At 53.7% G+C, this 18,482-nt stretch overlaps 1 protein-coding gene across 2 annotated transcripts; it reads left to right on the forward strand.

Moving 5' to 3' along the window:
• The first annotated feature begins 6,489 nt into the window (after positions 1–6,489).
• CA7 (carbonic anhydrase 7) lies at positions 6,490–15,635 on the forward strand. 2 transcript variants are annotated; one of them, XM_061138668.1, is made up of 7 exons: positions 6,490–6,624; positions 9,165–9,362; positions 12,343–12,461; positions 13,424–13,519; positions 13,623–13,685; positions 14,135–14,366; positions 14,869–15,635. In XM_061138668.1, exons 1-6 carry the CDS (start codon positions 6,585–6,587, stop codon positions 14,357–14,359), a joined length of 741 nt encoding a protein of 246 aa, XP_060994651.1. In that variant the 5' UTR covers positions 6,490–6,584; the 3' UTR covers positions 14,360–14,366; positions 14,869–15,635. The 2 variants fall into 2 exon arrangements, with proteins under 2 accessions (XP_060994651.1, XP_060994650.1); XM_061138667.1 differs by having other exon boundaries at positions 14,211–14,366.
• Positions 15,636–18,482: the final 2,847 nt, after the last annotated feature.

An 18,482-nucleotide genomic window follows, 5' to 3' on the forward strand; every position in this document is an offset into this window, starting at 1 on the left:
TCCCTTTAAGGGAAGAACCTGGCCTGGCCTTCCTAGCTTCTGGTGGTTGGCTAGTAATCCTTGGCTCACAGCCATATGTAGCACTTCAGTTTCCACCTGTATCATCATATGGTATTCTCTCCTCATGTCTCTGTATTTCTTCTCTTCTAAGTCACATTGGATTAGGGCCCACCCTAAAGACTGCATCTTTTTTTGAAAGATTTATTTATGACTGCACTGGGTCTTTGTTGCTGCTTGCAAGATTTCTCTAGTCGCATCTACTCTGTAGATAAGATGCACAAGCTTCTCATTGCAATGGTTTCTCTTGTTGTGGAGAACAGGCTCTAAGTGCACGGGCTTAGTTTTCCCTTGGAATGTGGCACCTTCCTGGACCAGGGATTGAACCCGTGTTCCCTGCATTGGCAGACAAATTCTTCACCACTGAACCAGCAGGGAAACCCATGACCTCATCTTAACTTGATTAAAGCTTCAAAAACCATGTTTCCAAATAAGATTACACTCATAGGTCCTGGACATTAGGACTTTAACAACTTTCGGCAGGGCATCTAGTTCAAGCCATAACAGCGTGTAAAAGTGCTGTGCTGGAGCCATATGCAGGGATGACCCAATACAAGCCCTACCGCCTGGGAACTCAGGGCTCCTCACAAGTTTTTCCTTTTGTAGAAGACAGGCAATCAAAGGTATCAGACCAGGAAAGCATGGCTTCATTGATTTAGACCATTGGTTTTTTTTAAGGGTGATCCTGAACCAGCAGTATCAACATCACCTGGGAGTCTGTTAGAAAGGCAAATTCTCAGGTCCCATTCCAGACCTGCTGAAACAGAAATTCTGGGGTGAGGCCTAGGGAACTTTTAATAAGTCTCCTGGTGACTCTGATTCGTGCTCAAGTTTGAGAACCACCGACCTATGCCAATCTCCCACTGAAGGGTGGGAAAACTGAGCCCTAAACCCCATACACCACCCCATTTATTGAGACTCATGAGCCAGGTAGACCCTTGACACACATCACCATTTTGTGCTCACTGTATTCACCCAATGCAATAGATACTACTATTCACCCCATTTTATACCTAAGAGAGTAGAGGCTTGGAGAGGTGAGTAAAATTCCAAACTCTCACAGCTATTAAAAGGTGGCACAGGGATTAGAAACAAATACACTACAGATCTGGCCAGACCCCAGTTCAAGTCTATTGTGTTACCCATCCTGGTTGGTCTCAGCTGGAGGAGGCCAGATCCTTGAGCTGCCAGGAAGTGTGGGGCTAGCTCTGCCCTTCATGTTGTTTGGTCACTCATTCATGTCCAGCTCTTTGCGACTCCATGGACTGCAGCACACCAGGCTTCCCTGTCCTTCAACATCTCCCTGAGTTTGCACAAACTCATGTTTGTTGAGTCAGTGATGCTATCCAACCCATCTATCTCATCCTCTGTCGCCCCCTTCTCCTCTTGCCCTCAGTGTTTCCCAGCATCAGGGTCTGCCCTAGAAGAGCTTATAATCTGTGGGAAACCAGCCAGGAAGAATGAATCACAATGTTGGACACGCTCCCAGGGTGCTGTGTTGGGTCTTAGTTGACTCATGCAAGATCTTTCATTTCGGTGCACCGAATCTCTATTTGTGATGTGCAGGCTCATTAGTCGCAGTGCTCGGGCTTAGCTGCTCCATGGTTTGCAGGATCTTAGTTCCCCAGCCAGGGATCAAACCCACGTCCCCTCCATTGCAAGGTGGATTCTTAACCACTGGATCACCAGGGAAGTATGCCTTCTACATTTTAAAATGTCTTACCTGCAATGTGTTTATCATCTGATTTGGTTAATCCACTTTCTCAGGGAAATCATCAGCCACCCACACAAAGATGTATAAATAAGGCTGTCCACTGCAGTACACTTACAATAGTGAAAAGTGGAAAAATCCACATACTAGAGTACTGTGCAATTATTAAATGTTAAGTTCTCCAAGACTGATGAAGCAGGGCAATGCTTACCATAGGGCATTAAGTGACAAATACCTGGTCACAAAACTCCACATATGGTTCTGATTGTTTTTTAAGTACTACTAATATATATTGTCTTCCCAGGTAGTGCTAGTGGTAAAGAACTTGCCTGCCAATGCAGGAGGCACAGGAGACATGGGTTCAACCCACTGGGTCAGGAAGATCCCCTGGAGGAGGAAATGGCAACCCACTCAAAGTATTCTTGCCTGGAGAATCCCATGGACAGAGGAGCCTGGTGGGCTACAGTCCATAGGGTCTCAAAGAGTCAGATATGACTGCATGACTGAGCACAATACATACTGAAAAAGCCTGGCAGGATGGTCACTACAGTGTTTACAGTAGTGATTCTTGGGTGGAAATATGACCAGTGAATTTTCTTTACTATGCTTTTCTGATTCTCCTGAATTTTCTATAGTAAATAGGTACTACTACTGTAACTGGAAAATGAATATTTGGGGTTTTAAATTTCCCTGAAAAGCTAAGGAAAAGGGGAAAGAACAGAGGTCTGAGGAGTACATACTTTGTTCTAGGAGTCTCACAGATATGCTCACCCAACCATCCTATTGGCCCTCTTGACTCTCTGTTCGCATCTGACAGATCAGAAAACAGACTGAGAGGTGAAGCAACTTGCTCCAGATCACACAGCTAGTGATGCTGGGAGCCAGGACCATGTCTGGCTGAGTTCACAGCCCAGATTCATTCCACATGTGAGTGCACACACATACATACTTGTTGCTGTTATTCAGTCACTCAGTCGAGTCTGACTCTTTGCGAGCCCATGGACTGCAGCACACCAGGCTTCCCTGTCCTTCACCATCTCCAGGAATTTGCTCAAACTCATGTCCACTGAGTCAGTGATGCCATTCCAACCATCTCACCCTTTGTCACCCCCTTCTCTTGCCTTCAATCTTTCCCAACATCAGGGCCTTTTCCAATGAGTTGGCTCTTCGCATCAGGTGGCCAAAGTATTGGAGCTTCAGCTTCAGCATCAGTCCTTCCAATGAATATTCAGGGTTGATTTCCTTTTGGATTGACTGGTTGGATCTCCTTGCTGTCCAAGGGACTCTCAAGAGTCTTCTCCAGCACCACAGTTCGGAGGCATCAGTTCTTCGGGGCTCAGCCTTTTTTATTGTCCTGCTCTCACATCCGTACATGACTACTAGAAAAACCATAGCTTTGACTATATGGATCATTGGAGGCAAAGTAATGTCTCTGCTTTTTAATACACTAAGTTTGTAATTGCTTTTCTTCCAAGGATTAAGCGTCTTTTAATTTCATGGCTGCAGTCACCATCCACAGTGATTTTGGAGCCCAAGAAACTAACATCTCACTGTTTCCATTGTTTCTCTATACTTGGAGTGGACATTTTTTTGAAAAAACCTAAGAAGCTGTAATTTTGATCTTAGAGTCTCAAGGTCACAGGGCTTCCAGTCTGGCCTGTTGGCCCTGGGCACAACACACAGTGACGAGCAGGCATGATTCTGCCTGTTGGTGCAGCACTGGACAACTCTTGTCTCAACTGAAACTCACAGGGATCCCATGAGTTTGGGTAGGGCAGGGATGATGCCCTAATCACCTCGTTACTGTAGAGCAAAGACACTTGTATCTTTGAGAGGGGAAGTGAGATCTGGTCAAGGTCAGGATGAATGAGGTGTGGCTATACAACCCTCCCCCAGCCCTTCATCATAGCTCTCTCACATCCCTATACTTCCTCTCCCCTAGAAAGTGCGAAATCCAGGAGGCCACTGACACCAATGAGACCAAAGAATAAGCTCCAGAGAAGTGAAATCAATTCTTTTTTTTTTATTCCACTTTTTCTTTAAATTTTTTTGGCTGAGTTGTATGGCATGTGGGATCTTAGTTCCCTGACTAGGGATCGAACCCACGCCCCCTGCATTGGGAGCACAGTCTTAACCACTAGACTCCCAGGGAAGCCCCCAGTTCCGTTTTAAAGACAGCATATAATTGAGACAGGATGTGCCTGAATGGCACAGTCTTTCCCAAGTTGATCTGAGTGGGCTACAGGGGCAACTGAGGCTTCACCTCAGACAGGCAGACTCCATCAGCTCCTCTCACCTACCTGAGTTCCCAGCTCTCCAGCACCTAGAGAAAACTGCTAAAGACAGGATGCAGGAAGGAAAGAATTGGATCAACTTTTATTTGGTTGTTAAAGAGGCAATATTTTAATTCTTTCTGAAGGAGTGAGCAGTAAAGGGTGTCCCTCCCACTCCCATTCTGCACCCTCTCCCGCCCTTCCGGGCTCCCAGTCTCCACCCAGGAGGCAAACACTCTCCCTAGCTTCTCTTCAGTCACTGTGGAGGAAGTCTTACCTGTCTACACAAATGACAATCAAATTTCTAATCCACTTCCTCCCCCCTCCTGGTGATTTTAGACATGTCGAAGAAGGGACTCAGAGCCCTGGGTTTTTATCCTAGCTCTGTCACTCACAGTGCACCCTAATTCAACTCCTCTGAGCCCTGCTTTCCTCATCTACAAAGTGGGGCTACTGTGAAAATGAAGATCGATTCAACGCTATATAAGTAATTCCATTTTTTTTTAGTACTATAAATATGGAAATGTCTGGGTCACAGCGAGGGGGAAGTAGGTCAATGAAGTAGACACATTTGGGCCCAACCCCAGGCCCTGAGAGTGTTGCAGCTCCCCCAGGAGAAAGGTGGCTGGCTCTTCTGGGAGATGAACAGAGGCAGTCTTGGGGGCTACCCTCTGCATGTCTGTTATGATCCCCTGCCCCCTGTCTTAGAGTCAGATTTTTATTAAGGGCCCCTTCCAGCTCCTGGGTCAAGGAGAGGTGTCTAGGCAGTGCTGGGAGGTCACTGACTGACCTTCGCCCAGCCAACCAGTTGTCACTTAATCTCCAAAGCTCCACTCGGGGACCTGAGGGGTTCAGGGCCTAAGAGAGGGAAACCAAGACAGCCACACAGATATAGGGGAGCCTGGCAGACAAGATGGCAGATTCCCTCACAAGGTCAGCCAACAAAAGGGTCTGAAATAGTCTCCCTCTGGTAGAGGTCAGACCAGCAGAGATTTCACAAATGGTCCTTCAACTCTGGTTGGGTACAAATCCCTGGGTGGGATCATTTGTCTCTCCTTCCATCCACCCATCTGTTTGTCTTCCCAAAAGTGCCTGCTGAGGCCTAGCCAGAGACAAGCCCTATCCTTGGCATAAGGCCACATCCTCAGATGAATCAGATTGGGCCGGCTGGAGCCAGTGGGTGGAAAACAGAGGACATCCCAGGCGGAGGGCACAGCAAGGACCAGGGCTTGTGGATGGGAAAATGTTGGGCCAAGGCAGATACTGAGATTGAGTGCAGGGTGGAGGGCCTGAGCTCCCAGCAGGTATGCCGAAGGTCATGGGCAGGCAAGGAAAGGAGGGACAAACAGTGGGCTGTAAAGAAATAGGCAAAGAGACCGGGACAGTGGAGGAAGCAAGGGAGAGAAGGAGAGGGTGGAGATAGGGCTTCATACTTAGTTCCATGGGGTGAGCCAGCTGGTGTTCTGTGGGCCTGTCTTTTTAAGTATTTATTTGGCTGCGCCGAGTTTTCATTGAGGCATGTGGGATCCTGAGTTGTGGCATGTGGAATCTAGTTCCCTGACCAGGGATCCATTGAACCCTGGCCCCCTGCATTGGGAGCGCAGAGTCTCAGCTTCTGGACCACCAGGGACGTTCCCTGGGGTCTGTCTGCCTTAATGCCCAGTGGTTAAAGTCCAAGCTCCCCACTCCCAATATGAGACCATGGTTCTGCCTAAGCCCTCCTCCTACCCCAGGGCTCCCAGACCCCCACAACCACAGGACTCCTTTGCCCCCGCCCCCCAACCCCGACACCAAGGGAAAGTAGGAAAGAGCACAAGAATTCAGGAGTGAGACAAATGGAGAGTAAAGCCCTCAGTCTCTAGCTAGAAGATCTGCGGCGAGAAGTCACTTCACCTCTCTGGGCCTCCGTCTCCTGCTCTATGCAATCAGGCTAATGCAAGTATACCACCCATTGCTGTAGGAAAGCTGAGCGGGTTAGGAAGCAGGAAGGATCCAAAGCTTGGCCCAGCACCATGATCCTTCCCCAAACAGGGGAAACTCCATTCCTGGACACTTGATGGTCAGTGCAATTTGCAGTTTCAAGGGGCTCCAGTCCAAGAGGACTCGGAGCCCAGAGCCCAGGTCTCCGGTGGTGGAATTGACCGCCAGGGACAACCTGGGAGACGGACGGGGTGTGGAGAAACGGAGGCGGCCCTCATGATGGGTGGCTTCTCCTGCCCCAGAGGCTGTACACGTGCTGGAGGGAAGGAGGAATAGGACTCGGCCAGGGTCAGGGTGGGGGTGGGGTTTAGGTCCCCTTGACACCCCCCACACAGCCCGCATCTCAACTCAGGGCTCAACTGGCTTGCGGGGTGGGTGGGAGAGGGCAGGGCGGGGCAGGGCCAGCCTCTCTCGCCCTACTAGGGGGTGGGGGGGCGGGTCCCCTGGGAACCGCTCCTCCCGCCTGCCGCCGCTTTAAGAGGCTGCTCCGCAGCAGCGAGCGGGGCCGGAGCCGCAGCCCGAGCGAGCAGAACTGAGCCGAGCCGGCAGGTGACGGCAGCGGCATGACCGGCCACCACGGCTGGGGCTACGGCCAGAACGACGGTAGGCACAGACCCCAGCCGGCCCCCATCCACTGGGACTCGTCCCTGACCCTCCCACCCAGCGGGACCTGGAAGCCCCCTATCCTCCAGGCGAGATGGGGACCCTTCTCCCATCCAGCCCCCAGAGCCCGGCCCACCCGCTGGGTCAGAGCCCTGGCTCCCCCGCACCTGGCGCAAAGTGCGCGCTGCTCTCCGTCCGGCCCCGCCGCCAGCGAGCCAAGCGCGTCCTGCCTCCTCCTCCGCGCAGCCCCTGACGACCCAGCTCGCTGGGACCCTGGCCGGACACTCACTCACTCATGCCCGCCGGAGTGCGCAGCGGGTGGAGGTAGCCCAGGGCAGCTGGGGGCGGTCCGAACGCAGCGCGCTGCGCGGTGTCTGTGCGGGGAGCGCGTACGGCTGGTGTGCGGTGACCTCCCGGGAGCTGGGCTCCGCGTGGGCAAGGGCGCGGTGTCCCTGGCAGAGTTTAACCGTCGAAGTGTCCAAGCTTTCGAGTTGGCAGGTATGTGAAGGAAGGGAGCATCTAAGGGCGCACGGATGTGTCTGCGTGTCTGCCTCTGGCAGGATGTCTGAGCACGTCCCGGTGTGAGACAAGGGAGCCGGTGGCCCACATCAGCCTCCTGGTCTGACGCGGAGAATAGCTCCTCGATCCTGCCTCACTTTCCTTAAAATGCAGAGGAAGGGAGAAGAGGCAGAAGGTGAGAGCCAGACCACTTGAGTGTGGGTCTGCGGCAGGGCAGTTCCTTTGAGGCTATTTCTTACCAAGCTGGGATGGGGATGTGGGATAAGAGTTCTTAGCCTTCCCCGAGGAACCAAGATCCAGAGGAAACCAAGGCAAGGCAGGTGGGGGTGGGAGAAGGGGAGTGCTGGTGGGAGGAACACCCCCATCCCTACTTATCTGCAGAGAGGCAGGCACTCTGTGAGGGGTGGATGGGGGTCCTGGGTACCAAGTCTGGGGCTCTGGGGCTTACAATTGGGTCAGAGAGAGTTAGGGAGGTGCTGTGGGGTCTTTGCCCCTGCTCTGAGGTCCCAAGCACAGAGGAGCATATTTTGAAGGGGAAAGCCCTGTTTGGACATGCAAAAGCTAGAAAGAGATTTTCAGAAAAAGGCAACAGAGATCTACAGAGATGCAGAGAAAGGCAGAGAAGGGGCAGGTTGACAGGACCCTCCTAGAAGATTCTCTCCCCCCATCCCCAGCTCCTGCTTCCAGCCAGCTTCTGGGTGCCTCCCCCAGAGTCCAAGTCCCCTGACTTTAGCTTTCTTGCTAGTCCTGACCACCAGCACTGAATGTCCAGTATTGCATCAGGTCTGCCCTGTAGCTGGCCTCCCTGAAGCTGCTGTGCCTCGCCCAGTCCTGGGTCACCTGGCCGAGGGACAGTGAGGGCGGGAAGGACAGAGGATGGAGGTGCCGGCATGCGGCATGCTCACAGGACTTCAAAAATAACCCACAGTGGGTCTGGGCCACGCTTCTGAGTCATCCGCTGGGGACACAGTTCTGTCGGCACCTGCTGCTGTTTTCTCAGGAAAACTTAAGAAGCCAAAAACGGGGAGAAGCACCAGCCGGCAGTGGCTCTAAAAATAGGCTGCATCTCAGGATGTTCCCCAGGGAGATGCCGAGCCTCTCGGCTGCAGATGGAATCTCTGGGAGGCAGGTGGTGGGTGCTCGTGGGTGTGCACACAGGTGTGCATGTATGTGCATGAGCATGTGTTTTGCTGTAGTCTCTTAGTGCAGACCAGGGTTTGCAATAGGGGGTATCTACATATGAGGGTGCATATATGTGTGTCAGAGATACTTGGAAGAGCTGCACATTTGTACACATATGTTACTGGGCCTGCCCGCTCTGGATGCGGTGAGCTCAGGTCACTGTGCACATATGTCTGCACTCATGAAAATCTCCCTGGACCTGCACATGCCCAAGGAGGGCAGCTGGGGGGCAAGGCATGTACACACTGTGTGTTTACCCCTGTACCCAAGTGTGCATGCGCACGTGCACAAGTGACTCTCAGTGCCCTCATCTGTGAAATGGGAATCACACTTGTCTCTACTTGACAAGGCTATTGTGAGAAGCAAATGCATGTCATAGAGCCAAAGTGAAGTTGATGTGAGCTTTTGTCATCATTATTACAAACACTGACTGGAACTTGGTCAGATTCAAGAAGAGGCCAGACACCTGGTAGGGTCGGGTCAGTGACCTCAGGGATTTGGGGACCTCTCTACACATATGCTGGGTGTCGGGGAGGCCCCACTACCCCAAACTGCCCCTGAGCCTGTAGTTTTTGTGTGCTCCCTTCCGCGCATTAGCTCTCTGGATCTCCTATCAGCTGTGGGTAGAGAGCTTTGGGGAGGCTATTTCACAGACAAGAAAGGGGAGGCTAAGAGGGGAAGTGGCAGAGCTGGGAGTGACGCTCCAGACCATGTGACTCCAGAGCAGGGGCTGATCTCTGAAAGTATATAGCACGGAGACCATCCCCCACAGATGCCCTCATCTGCAGCCCTGAGATCCGGGTTGGCCTGAGTCCTTGCCCTCTTCCCACCATCTGCAGGCCCCTCACACTGGCACAAGCTGTATCCCATTGCCCAGGGAGACCGCCAGTCACCAATCAATATCGTATCTAGCCAGGCTGTGTACTCACCCAGCCTGAAGCCACTGGAGATCTCCTATGAGTCCTGCACATCCCTCAGCATCGCCAACAATGGCCACTCTGTCCAAGTGGACTTCAATGACAGTGATGACCGAACTGGTAAGTGGCCCCTGCCAGCCCCTGGCACTCTTCTCCCTGGAATCCTAACCTGATTGGGGTAGGCTCAAGAAGGGCAGAACACCATGCTGGGAAAGGAAGGCTCCACTTTTCACCAGCTGTGAAGCCTCAGTCTCCTGATGCATAAAATGGGGGCATTAAGACCCTGTTTCCCTCCCTGGGGTCACAGAGAGGAAAAATGAAAAAACCTGGAGTGATGTCTGTAGTGCTGGCATGTAGTAGATGCACAAGAAACACTAATTCTCTTTCTTCTCTTTCATTTAGTGCTTGAGGTCAGGTTTGTTTCCACTCCGTGCCTCATCACTGACCTGCTGTGTGGCCTAAGGCCAAACCCTCCTCTCTGTGTGATCTGGTTAAGCCCAGCAGAAAGAGAATGGAGCTAAAATGTTCTGCGTGCCAGGGCCCTTGTTAAGGTCATAAGCAGTTGGTTTATTCCTCTCAAGAACCTGCCTGTAAGATGGGCTAGCAGAAACTTAGTGAACTGGGGAAGGCCAGAACCTGCCTAGTCCTACTCTGAAATCTCCAGCCCACCTACAGCCTCAAATCCCAACCATCTTGGACCAAAGAGAACCCAGTGGGAACTTGTGGCAGCTCCTTCCAAGGTCTCTTTGCCCTGGGATTAGAGGATTCTTCCATGATAAATTCCTAGACAGAAGGCTTGGGAGTGCTCCTTAGTTTAGGGATTTTTGTCCTTATGACCAGGCCTGTGAGGGGGTCGAGTGGGACAAGGGGGGAACCTGCTAAAGTTTCTTACATAAGGAAGTGACTGGTACTCTGCCCCTCTGTCTCCTACCCCTGCCCGCCATACATGCAATGAAAGTACTCAGGGGAACTCAGATTTCAAATAGAGAATCAAAAGGCAGACAAGAGGAGGAAAGCCAGATAGGAATGATCTTATTTGCTTAGTCCCGAGTTCTCTGTTAGGTTAGGAAAAAAGGGAAAGAGGATCAGTTATAATTCTTGCTGCAGAAGGGAGGAAATCCAACAGATCCTCCGAAGAGAGACATAGCATTCCTGGTACTGAATTCTAAGTAAAAGGCTCTCACCCAGAGCTTTGGGGAAGAACATGGGGCTCTTGATGACATTGTTGTTGTTGTTTAGTCACTAAGTCGTGTCCAACTCTTGGCGACCCTGTGGAATGTAGCCCGCCAGGCTCCTCTGTCCTTTGGGATTTCCCAGGCAAGAATACTGCCCTGGGTTGCCATTTCTTTCTCCAGGGAATCTTCCCAACCCAGGGATCAAATCTGCATCTCCTGCATTGGCAGATTCTTTACCACTAAGCCACCAGGGAAGCACCTAAGATCACAGTTTATGAAAGAGTAGTTTTCAAGTGACTGGACCTTCTGAATAACCTTCAGAGGACACTGAGGGGTCAATTCAGACATAAAGAGCTCAGTGAAGGCCACTCTTGGTAGGGGAGGCCCAAGGGAGCATTCCTCTGGACCATGGATCGAGGGGCTCACTTTCTAGCCTGGCTGGGGTTCCCTCCCTTAATAGAATGCCAAGGCCTGAGGGGTTAGGGGCCCAGTGGAAGGAAAGTAGGCTGAGGAGTGAGAGAGTTGGGGCCCTGCCACTTCCTAGCTGTGTGACCTACCTTTCCGAGCCTCTGTCCCACATCTGGCCAGGGTGGGTAACAATGTGTCCCCCTCTAGGCCACTGTGGGGGTTGATGTCTGCAGAGTGCCTGAACACATTGTAAGTACACCGTGAATGGCAGTGTGTTCTGTGGTCAGGATGCAGAGAGCAGGCTGAGGAAGCCAAGCTCAAGGGTTAGGGAGGGAGGTCACTCTCTAAGGGGTTACACTATGGAGTCCCAGGTGGGGCATGCTTGGAAGAGTGAGCCTCCACAGTCCATATCAGAAGCTCAGTCTACAGGCCTTCCCCAGGATGGAGGCATCCTGATTGGGCCTCAACCCAGAGCCACAACCTTCAGGTTCAGTTAACCACCCAGCATTGCCATGGACAGACCTGCAGCCCAGGTGAGGCAGGACAGTGAGACCGGGCCTCTGGGGTGTCCCATTATCCTCCTCCTTGAGGGGCCCACAGGGGTCAGGGCCCTGCCCCGGTCACCCATCCTGGAGGGGCCTAGTGGAACTCTGAGCCCAGGGCTGTCACCTGATCCAGGAGCTCACATTCAGACCTGGCGGGGGCTCCCTCCACTGCTAGATCTATTTCAGCTAGAAATTCAATCAGTCCCAGGAGGCCTTGTGTGTGGCCTCTGCTTGCTGGATATCAGAGTAGGAAAGTCACAAAACCAGCATAAACTGGCCCTGCCAAAGAGGCCATGAGGGCGGGACTCTGATCAAGACAGGGGCCTGACCCTTGGAGTGGGGACCCTCAGGAGCTGGCCTCTGTACATCGGGCCCTGGGGAGCCACCAGGTTCTGGGCAGGCAGCACAGCCTGGTGATTAGGGCCTTGGGCTCTGGACTCACATGAAGTAGATGTGGGCTTATATCTTAGCTCAGTGCCTTGCTGTGTGTGACCTTGGACCAAGACCTTGCCCTCTCTGTCTCTCGGTTCCTCCTTTATACAATAGGAATAATAATAGGTTCTGTCCTTCTGAGTTACCATGAAGACTAAAGAAGAGAATCCTTCTGACCCAGCTCTGAGTCAGGGCTGCAGGCATGGGACGTCTACCATTAGTGGCGAAGAGGGTCTGAGAGGCAAAGTCCCAGCTTCCACTGGAAGGTGGGCAGGAGTGGGGAGGACAGCCTGATGGAAAGATGTACCCTGTCAGTACCAGACTCCTCTGCCACCTACAGGCCTCCAGGATTTCTGCCCTGGCCCAGTCAAAGGCATAAGGGAACTGCGTGGGGACCGATCCAAGTCCACTTAGCTCCAGGAATGTTCCAAATGAAAAGTTTACCCCCCTCCTGGGCACTGCCCCAATGCTAGTACTGCCACCTTCAGGCAGTGTGGGATCTCTCGCGGCTATTGCTACAGGTCCCCCTTCTCCCCGCAGTGGTGTCTGGGGGCCCCCTGGATGGGCCCTACCGGCTTAAGCAGTTCCATTTCCACTGGGGCAAGAAGCATGGTGTGGGCTCGGAGCACACGGTGGATGGCAAGTCATTCCCCAGCGAGGTAAGACCCTCCTCTGCCTGATGGGGGAAGGAGTGGGGTACTGGGGGTCAAGGGTTTGCTAGGTGCCCAGTGTGGGGCACTGGAGGGAGTGAAGTCCCCTAGGGGACCTCCACCCACCCTCAGCACAGGGTCTTCCACCTGAAGTTGGCCCACTGTTGTGCTGATCTGTGTGTCCAGAAGGAATTTTCTGAAGGGCAAATCCAGTCCCATCACAGCCTTGCAACAACCCTTGAAGGATTAAGCCTGGCCTTCAAGGGCCTGTGTGACCTGGCTTTGCCTGGCCTCATCTCACCTTGACCTCTTCTCATACTGACCTGCATGTAATGAATCCCTGCCCGCACCTGGCTCTTTCATGTTGCCGTTGTTATTGTTTAGTGGCTAAGTCTTGTCCTACCCTTTTGCAACCGCATCGACTATAATTCGCCAGGCTCCTCTGTCCATGGGATTCTCCAGGCAAGAATACTGGAGTGGGTTGCCATTTCCTTCTCCAGGGAATCTCCTAGACCCAGGGATCAAACCCCCATCTCCTGTGTCTCCTGCATTGGCAGGCGGATTCTTTACCACTGAGCCACCTGCGAAGCTTGGCTCTTTCATACCTCTAGGCATTTACCTATGCTGTTCTTTCTGCCTAAAATGCCTTGCCCCGAGAGTTCCATCGGGTAACCCTCTTCTGATTCTTTGGCCTCAGCTGCAGGATCCACTTCCTCAGGGAGGTGTCACACTAGATGGTCATTATCTATTTCATAGTTCATGGAGGGCAGGGCCTGAGCTCTTTGGTCCCTTGGGGCTCAGGAAAGGGTCAGACCTAGAACACGGTAAATGCTCTTTGACCCATGGCTCCCAGAGGAGCCCCTCCTGCAGGGGGGCCAGGAGTCCTGTGGGAGTGAGGGAAGCCTAGCCCTGAACTCTCGCAGACCCTGGGAGGCACTAAAGCACTGGCCTGGCCTGCTGTTGCCCTGTAGCTGCACCTGGTTCACTGGAACGCCAAGAAGTACAGCACCTTTGGGGAGGCGGCCTCGGCGCCCGATGGCCTGGCTGTGGTCGGTGTCTTCCTGGAGGTGAGAGGGTTACCGGGGACCCAGAGGGCCATGGGAGGCCTGGTGCCACCCCGAGTCACAGAACACAGTGAATTCTGGGCTCACGCTGCCTTCTCTCTGACAGACGGGGGACGAGCACCCCAGCATGAACCGTCTGACAGATGCGCTCTACATGGTTCGGTTTAAGGTGAGACCAGGGGTCGGTGCCCTTGATCCAGAGCAGCCTGGGAGGGGAGGGAGGGCCAGGCTAGATCGTGGAGTGGGCCCTCCCACTCCTCCATCCTGGCAGCAGACCCTTGCAGAGGTGAAGGGTGCAGGTCCGCAGCTGTGGGGCGCTGCGACTGACTCCTTGTCATCAGGGCCCATGGCTCCACTGTGTGCCCAGCATGTGGTCTGGTTTGGTATAGGATTCATAAGATGCTTATCACTTTAATGGTCCTCCAACAGGCAGCATTACTGAGGTTTGTCGAGGGCAAAGGAGAGAACATGATGCCCCAAGAGCTTAGGAACCACAGCTTCCTAATGCAAAAGGATGGGTAAAGAGGGCCGGCCAGGCTGGGAGATGGCCTCTGGGATCACAGACGTTTGCCCACAGTTTGCCTCAGTGGGTCATATAAGCCTAAATCCTATTGACAGAAATGGGCAGGGAGGATGCTGCTCTCATCCTGGTGGGAGGTCTGTGCTGATTCCTGGGTCCTCCACCCTGCCCCAGGGCACCAAGGCCCAGTTCAGCTGCTTCAACCCCAAGTGCCTCCTGCCTGCCAGCCGGCACTACTGGACCTACCCCGGGTCCCTGACGACACCACCGCTGAGCGAGAGCGTCACCTGGATTGTGCTCCGGGAGCCCATCCGTATCTCTGAGAGACAGGTGAGTCCTCCCAGAGCAGCAGATGGAGGGAGGAGACACTCAGGTACACCTGGGCAGCGTGACCATAGCAGCCCACAGCCTGCGGTCCCACCGTCAAGATTCCCATTTTTTGCTAATAAATGTTCAGATTCTTGGGTGGGGGTCAGCTTGGTTGTTAGTCATTAGGACCTGGACACAGGCTAGAAGGAGAGATCCCTGGATACTGGGACCACCCCTAGCGTGCTAGAATCTGAATGCTGCATTTGTGGACGGTTCTTAGCTAGAGTGAAGATTGGAACTGGAGCTACACAGAACAGGACCTGGGTTCAGAGGCTCTTTAGTGAATAAGTCACTGAGGTCTGGGGTTCCAACAGGAAATGAGTGGGGAGAAGTGGGGACAAGCCCTCTGGGCAGGAGGAGAGAAGGGCAGAGCTGGCTGGGCAGGGTATGCCAGATGATGTGTCTGGGGTCAGAGGGGACCACAGCTCCCCCATTCTGCCCTGAGTATCTCTCCTGCCTTAAGATGGAGAAATTCCGGAGCCTGCTTTTCACCTCAGAGGAGGATGAGAGGATCCACATGGTGAACAACTTCCGGCCGCCACAGCCACTGAAGGGCCGTGTGGTCAAGGCCTCCTTCCGGGCCTGAGCTGCCTACCTGCCCAGCCAGTCACCGGGGCACCATCTTCCCAAGGGCTTCCATGTCAGCAGACACCAAACCATCCGAGGCTCCCTGCCTGGGGTTGCTGTGGACCCTCCTTCAGCTGGCTTGCTCCTTGGCCACGCTGGAGGCTTCTTGACGGGACCCTCAAGTCAGGGGACACCTTTCAGCCACCCTGGGGACAGGAAGGGACCTGAGCCGAGTGTGGCCCAAGCCTGAGGCTGCCTTTGCTCTCCAAGACCCAAAGGCCCCTGGGAACCTCCTCTTGTCTTCCCCACTGGCAGTGGCAGCAGCCCTACCCCGAGCTCACACTGTGACAGATGAGGCCAAACTCTCTGGGGCAGGCAGCTGGCACTCCCGGAAAGACTCAAGCAATAATTAGAAGAGTGGGCAGAGCTGCCCTCTCAGCATTACCTCTTCTGCGGGCCTCCGCCATGTACGCACCTCACTGCCAGGCCATTAAAATGGACTCAGCCTGCTGTGGGTGACGTGGCCTTCTCCTTCCAGCCACCTGCTGCCGTAGGCAGGCACTGGCTACAGCTTATGTAGTATCTCCCTTCATCCCCACCCAGCCACCAAAGCCACCTACATGACAATCCATCCATGCACTGATTAATAAATTCGATCATTCATGCAGCAAATACCCATTGAGTGCCTGTGTTCTATCAAGTACCGTTCTGGACATCGGAGAGGCCATGGTGATGAGTCAAGCTCAGGGCCATGGGCACTGAGCTCAGACTGTGATATCTTCATCTGGTGAAGGAATTAAATTCCAACCAGTGTTCCAAGGCAGAGAGATGGGAACAGTGTGTTTGAGCAGAAAGAGCAGGGGTGCCAGTTCCCAGGTGAGAGCCCAGGGTGTCTGTAGAGTGGAGAAGCACCAGTGGGGCTGGGGCCCTGGGGGAGGGCCTGGGACTCTCTCCAAGGCTAGAGGGAGTCAGGAAGGATCTGGAGTAAAGGAAGGGGGAGGCCGGATGTGCAAAGGGGGGATCCCTGGGGAGTGTTGGGGGGCAGGCAGGAATGGCAGAAGGGGGAGATGTTGGCCAGTGGCCAGGAGAAAGAATACAGTGTGGTGGAGGCTGGGAGCAGGGGGCTGAATGAGAGAGATTTAGATAGCATGTAGCGATCTATGAGGGAGGAGGGTGGGGGGAGTGCAGAGTATGTCCCTGGGTAGAGAGAGGTGACAGGAAAGCCTGGGCAAGAAGAGACCAGGAGGGACACACGGCATTTGTGGGGCCCTGGAGAGGAGTGCTAGGAAGGAGTGGGGTGTTGGGGTCTGAGCCAAGAAGAGAGGTAGAGGGTGGAGGGAGGTTTGGAGCATCTTCATTTAAGGTGGTAGGAGAGGCTGAGGGGCAGGAAGGGGAGGGTACTCAGTGAGAGATCCAGCCCAGAAGCAGTGCACAACCCTGGAGAGATGCTGCTGAGGGGGAAAGCCACAGAGTGAGGTCTGAGGCACCTAATGAGAGTGTTTGGAAAGGTGTGTGTGTTGGAGGGGGCGGGTTGGAGGGTCTGAGGCAGGGCGGGGCTAGGGTGAGAGAAGTGATCTCTCAGGGTGCAAAATTTAAAGAGGCACGCACCCTCAGGTACCAACTCTGCATCTGAATGACTTTGACAGTGCCCGTTTCCTTAAATGTGCACCTGAAGTGCCTTGCTGGACTCACAGTAGTCCCAGCCCAGGTCCAGAATGGTTGGAGACCCAGCTATCACTGCACCCCAGATGAGCCAGAGCAGGGAGGATGGTGGACAGTGGGGGCACTGAGGAGTGGGGGGCAGTAAAACTGGAGCAGCAAATGTATGCATGAGGTTGTGAAGGGAGAGCTGAGGGGACGCAGGATCAAGGGCTTTGGAGAGATGGACCAGGGCATGCCTGGGAAGGAGGCTTGTTCAGGATGTGCCTGAGCATCCTTGGAAAGGAGGCCAACCTGCAGGTACTGCTGGGGCCGGGGGTGCATCTGTGTCTACTCACTTTGGCCACAGCTTGTCATGGTCACTATACCAGGAGGGCACTCCAAGGTCATGGGACACTGCTGAGCTTTGGCTGAGGCCATGAGGAGAGAGTGGAATTGGGCCTCAGACCTCTAGCTGCAAGCCCAGGGAGGCAGGGGAGGGAGAGGTTTGCTCTGTTGACAATCCCCCTTTTGGGTGGGTATGTTGAGCATACCCACCCGAGAGGTATGCTCGGGGCATACCTCTCCCCAGTGGGTTGGGGCATAGGAGGCACAGGGTCCCTCGCCAAGGGCTGCCCCAGCGCAGGGTCAGACAGTTTTACTCCTGTAGGCGCTCCTGGCCTCATCTAGAGACTGTTTTCTCCCTCCACATTGGTGATGGTTGAAGGGACTGAACTGAACTGAACTGTAAGGGATGGTGTCTGGAGGACAGCGTTTGCTCAGCTTAGGGGAAGTGACGCTAGTGATGGGCCTCTGAAGGCAGGTAAGGGGCCTGGGGCAGGGGTCTGACTCTTTCCCTATGACCCAAGAGCTATCATTACCTCCATATTACAGATAAGAAAGATGAGGCTGGGGGAGGTTAAATAGGCATGTGGCCGAGCAGAATTTGAAGCTGGATTTGTCCAGCTTGCTCTTTGCCAGTGCAGCTGGGCCTGAGGGAAGGAGGGATGAGCAGAGCGGTGGCCACCTGGAGGCGGTACAATAGGCCTGAAATCACCGGCCCTGCCAGAGATCTTGGCCACCCTCCCAGGGATGGCAGCACCACAGGCCTGGCGCTGCGGAGGACTTGAGAAATGGGAGCTGGTTTTAAAATAATTATCCCAAGGCTGCCAAGATTCCTCACGCCTTTCATCCTTCCACTTAATTCATTTTTTAAATTTAAAACTATTTTAAAACCAAAAGTGGCCTCCTTCTGCTATAATTACAGTGCAAGCTTTGACCCTATTAACATCCAAATGGGATGCCCCAGCTGGATCCCAAATGCCTCCAGCAGACCTGACCTCAAGGGACACAGGACTGGATTCTGAATCCTCATCCGTGGCAAGATTGCCTCCTGGAGGCACTTCTGGGCACATTTAGGGTACCCAAGACAAGATGGGCTCTGCTTACTCCCAAGACCCCACAGACCCCTTCCCAGGGTAGCCAGGTTGACCCTCTAAGAGATTTGGACTGCAGGGCCCAGGCAAGTGGCCACAGCATGCCAAACCTGTGCCCAGGCTAGGGGGCACAATCTTCCCCCTGAAGTACCTCCTGGGCTCCAGAGCATCTCCCTTCTCTTGGCCTCACCCCATCTCAGGAGGTGGGGGGGGGGGGGTGGCTGTGAAGACCCAGACTGCCAAGAATTTGCTCCCAAACCCAAAGTCATTCTCTACATCTGTTGCCTCAGGGGCCAGGGAAGGGGTCCCGCTATGGACTGGCCAGGAACAACAACTAGCCAGGATGCTTAACTGTGAGGAAAGTGGTCTGCGGCCTGAGCAACGTTTGGGAACAGGGACAGAGGTGGGTCTGAGGTAGAGGGTGCAAGATAACCTG

This window comes from Dama dama, chromosome 4 (genome assembly GCF_033118175.1).
Source record: "Dama dama isolate Ldn47 chromosome 4, ASM3311817v1, whole genome shotgun sequence".
Lineage (NCBI taxonomy): Eukaryota > Metazoa > Chordata > Mammalia > Artiodactyla > Cervidae > Dama > Dama dama.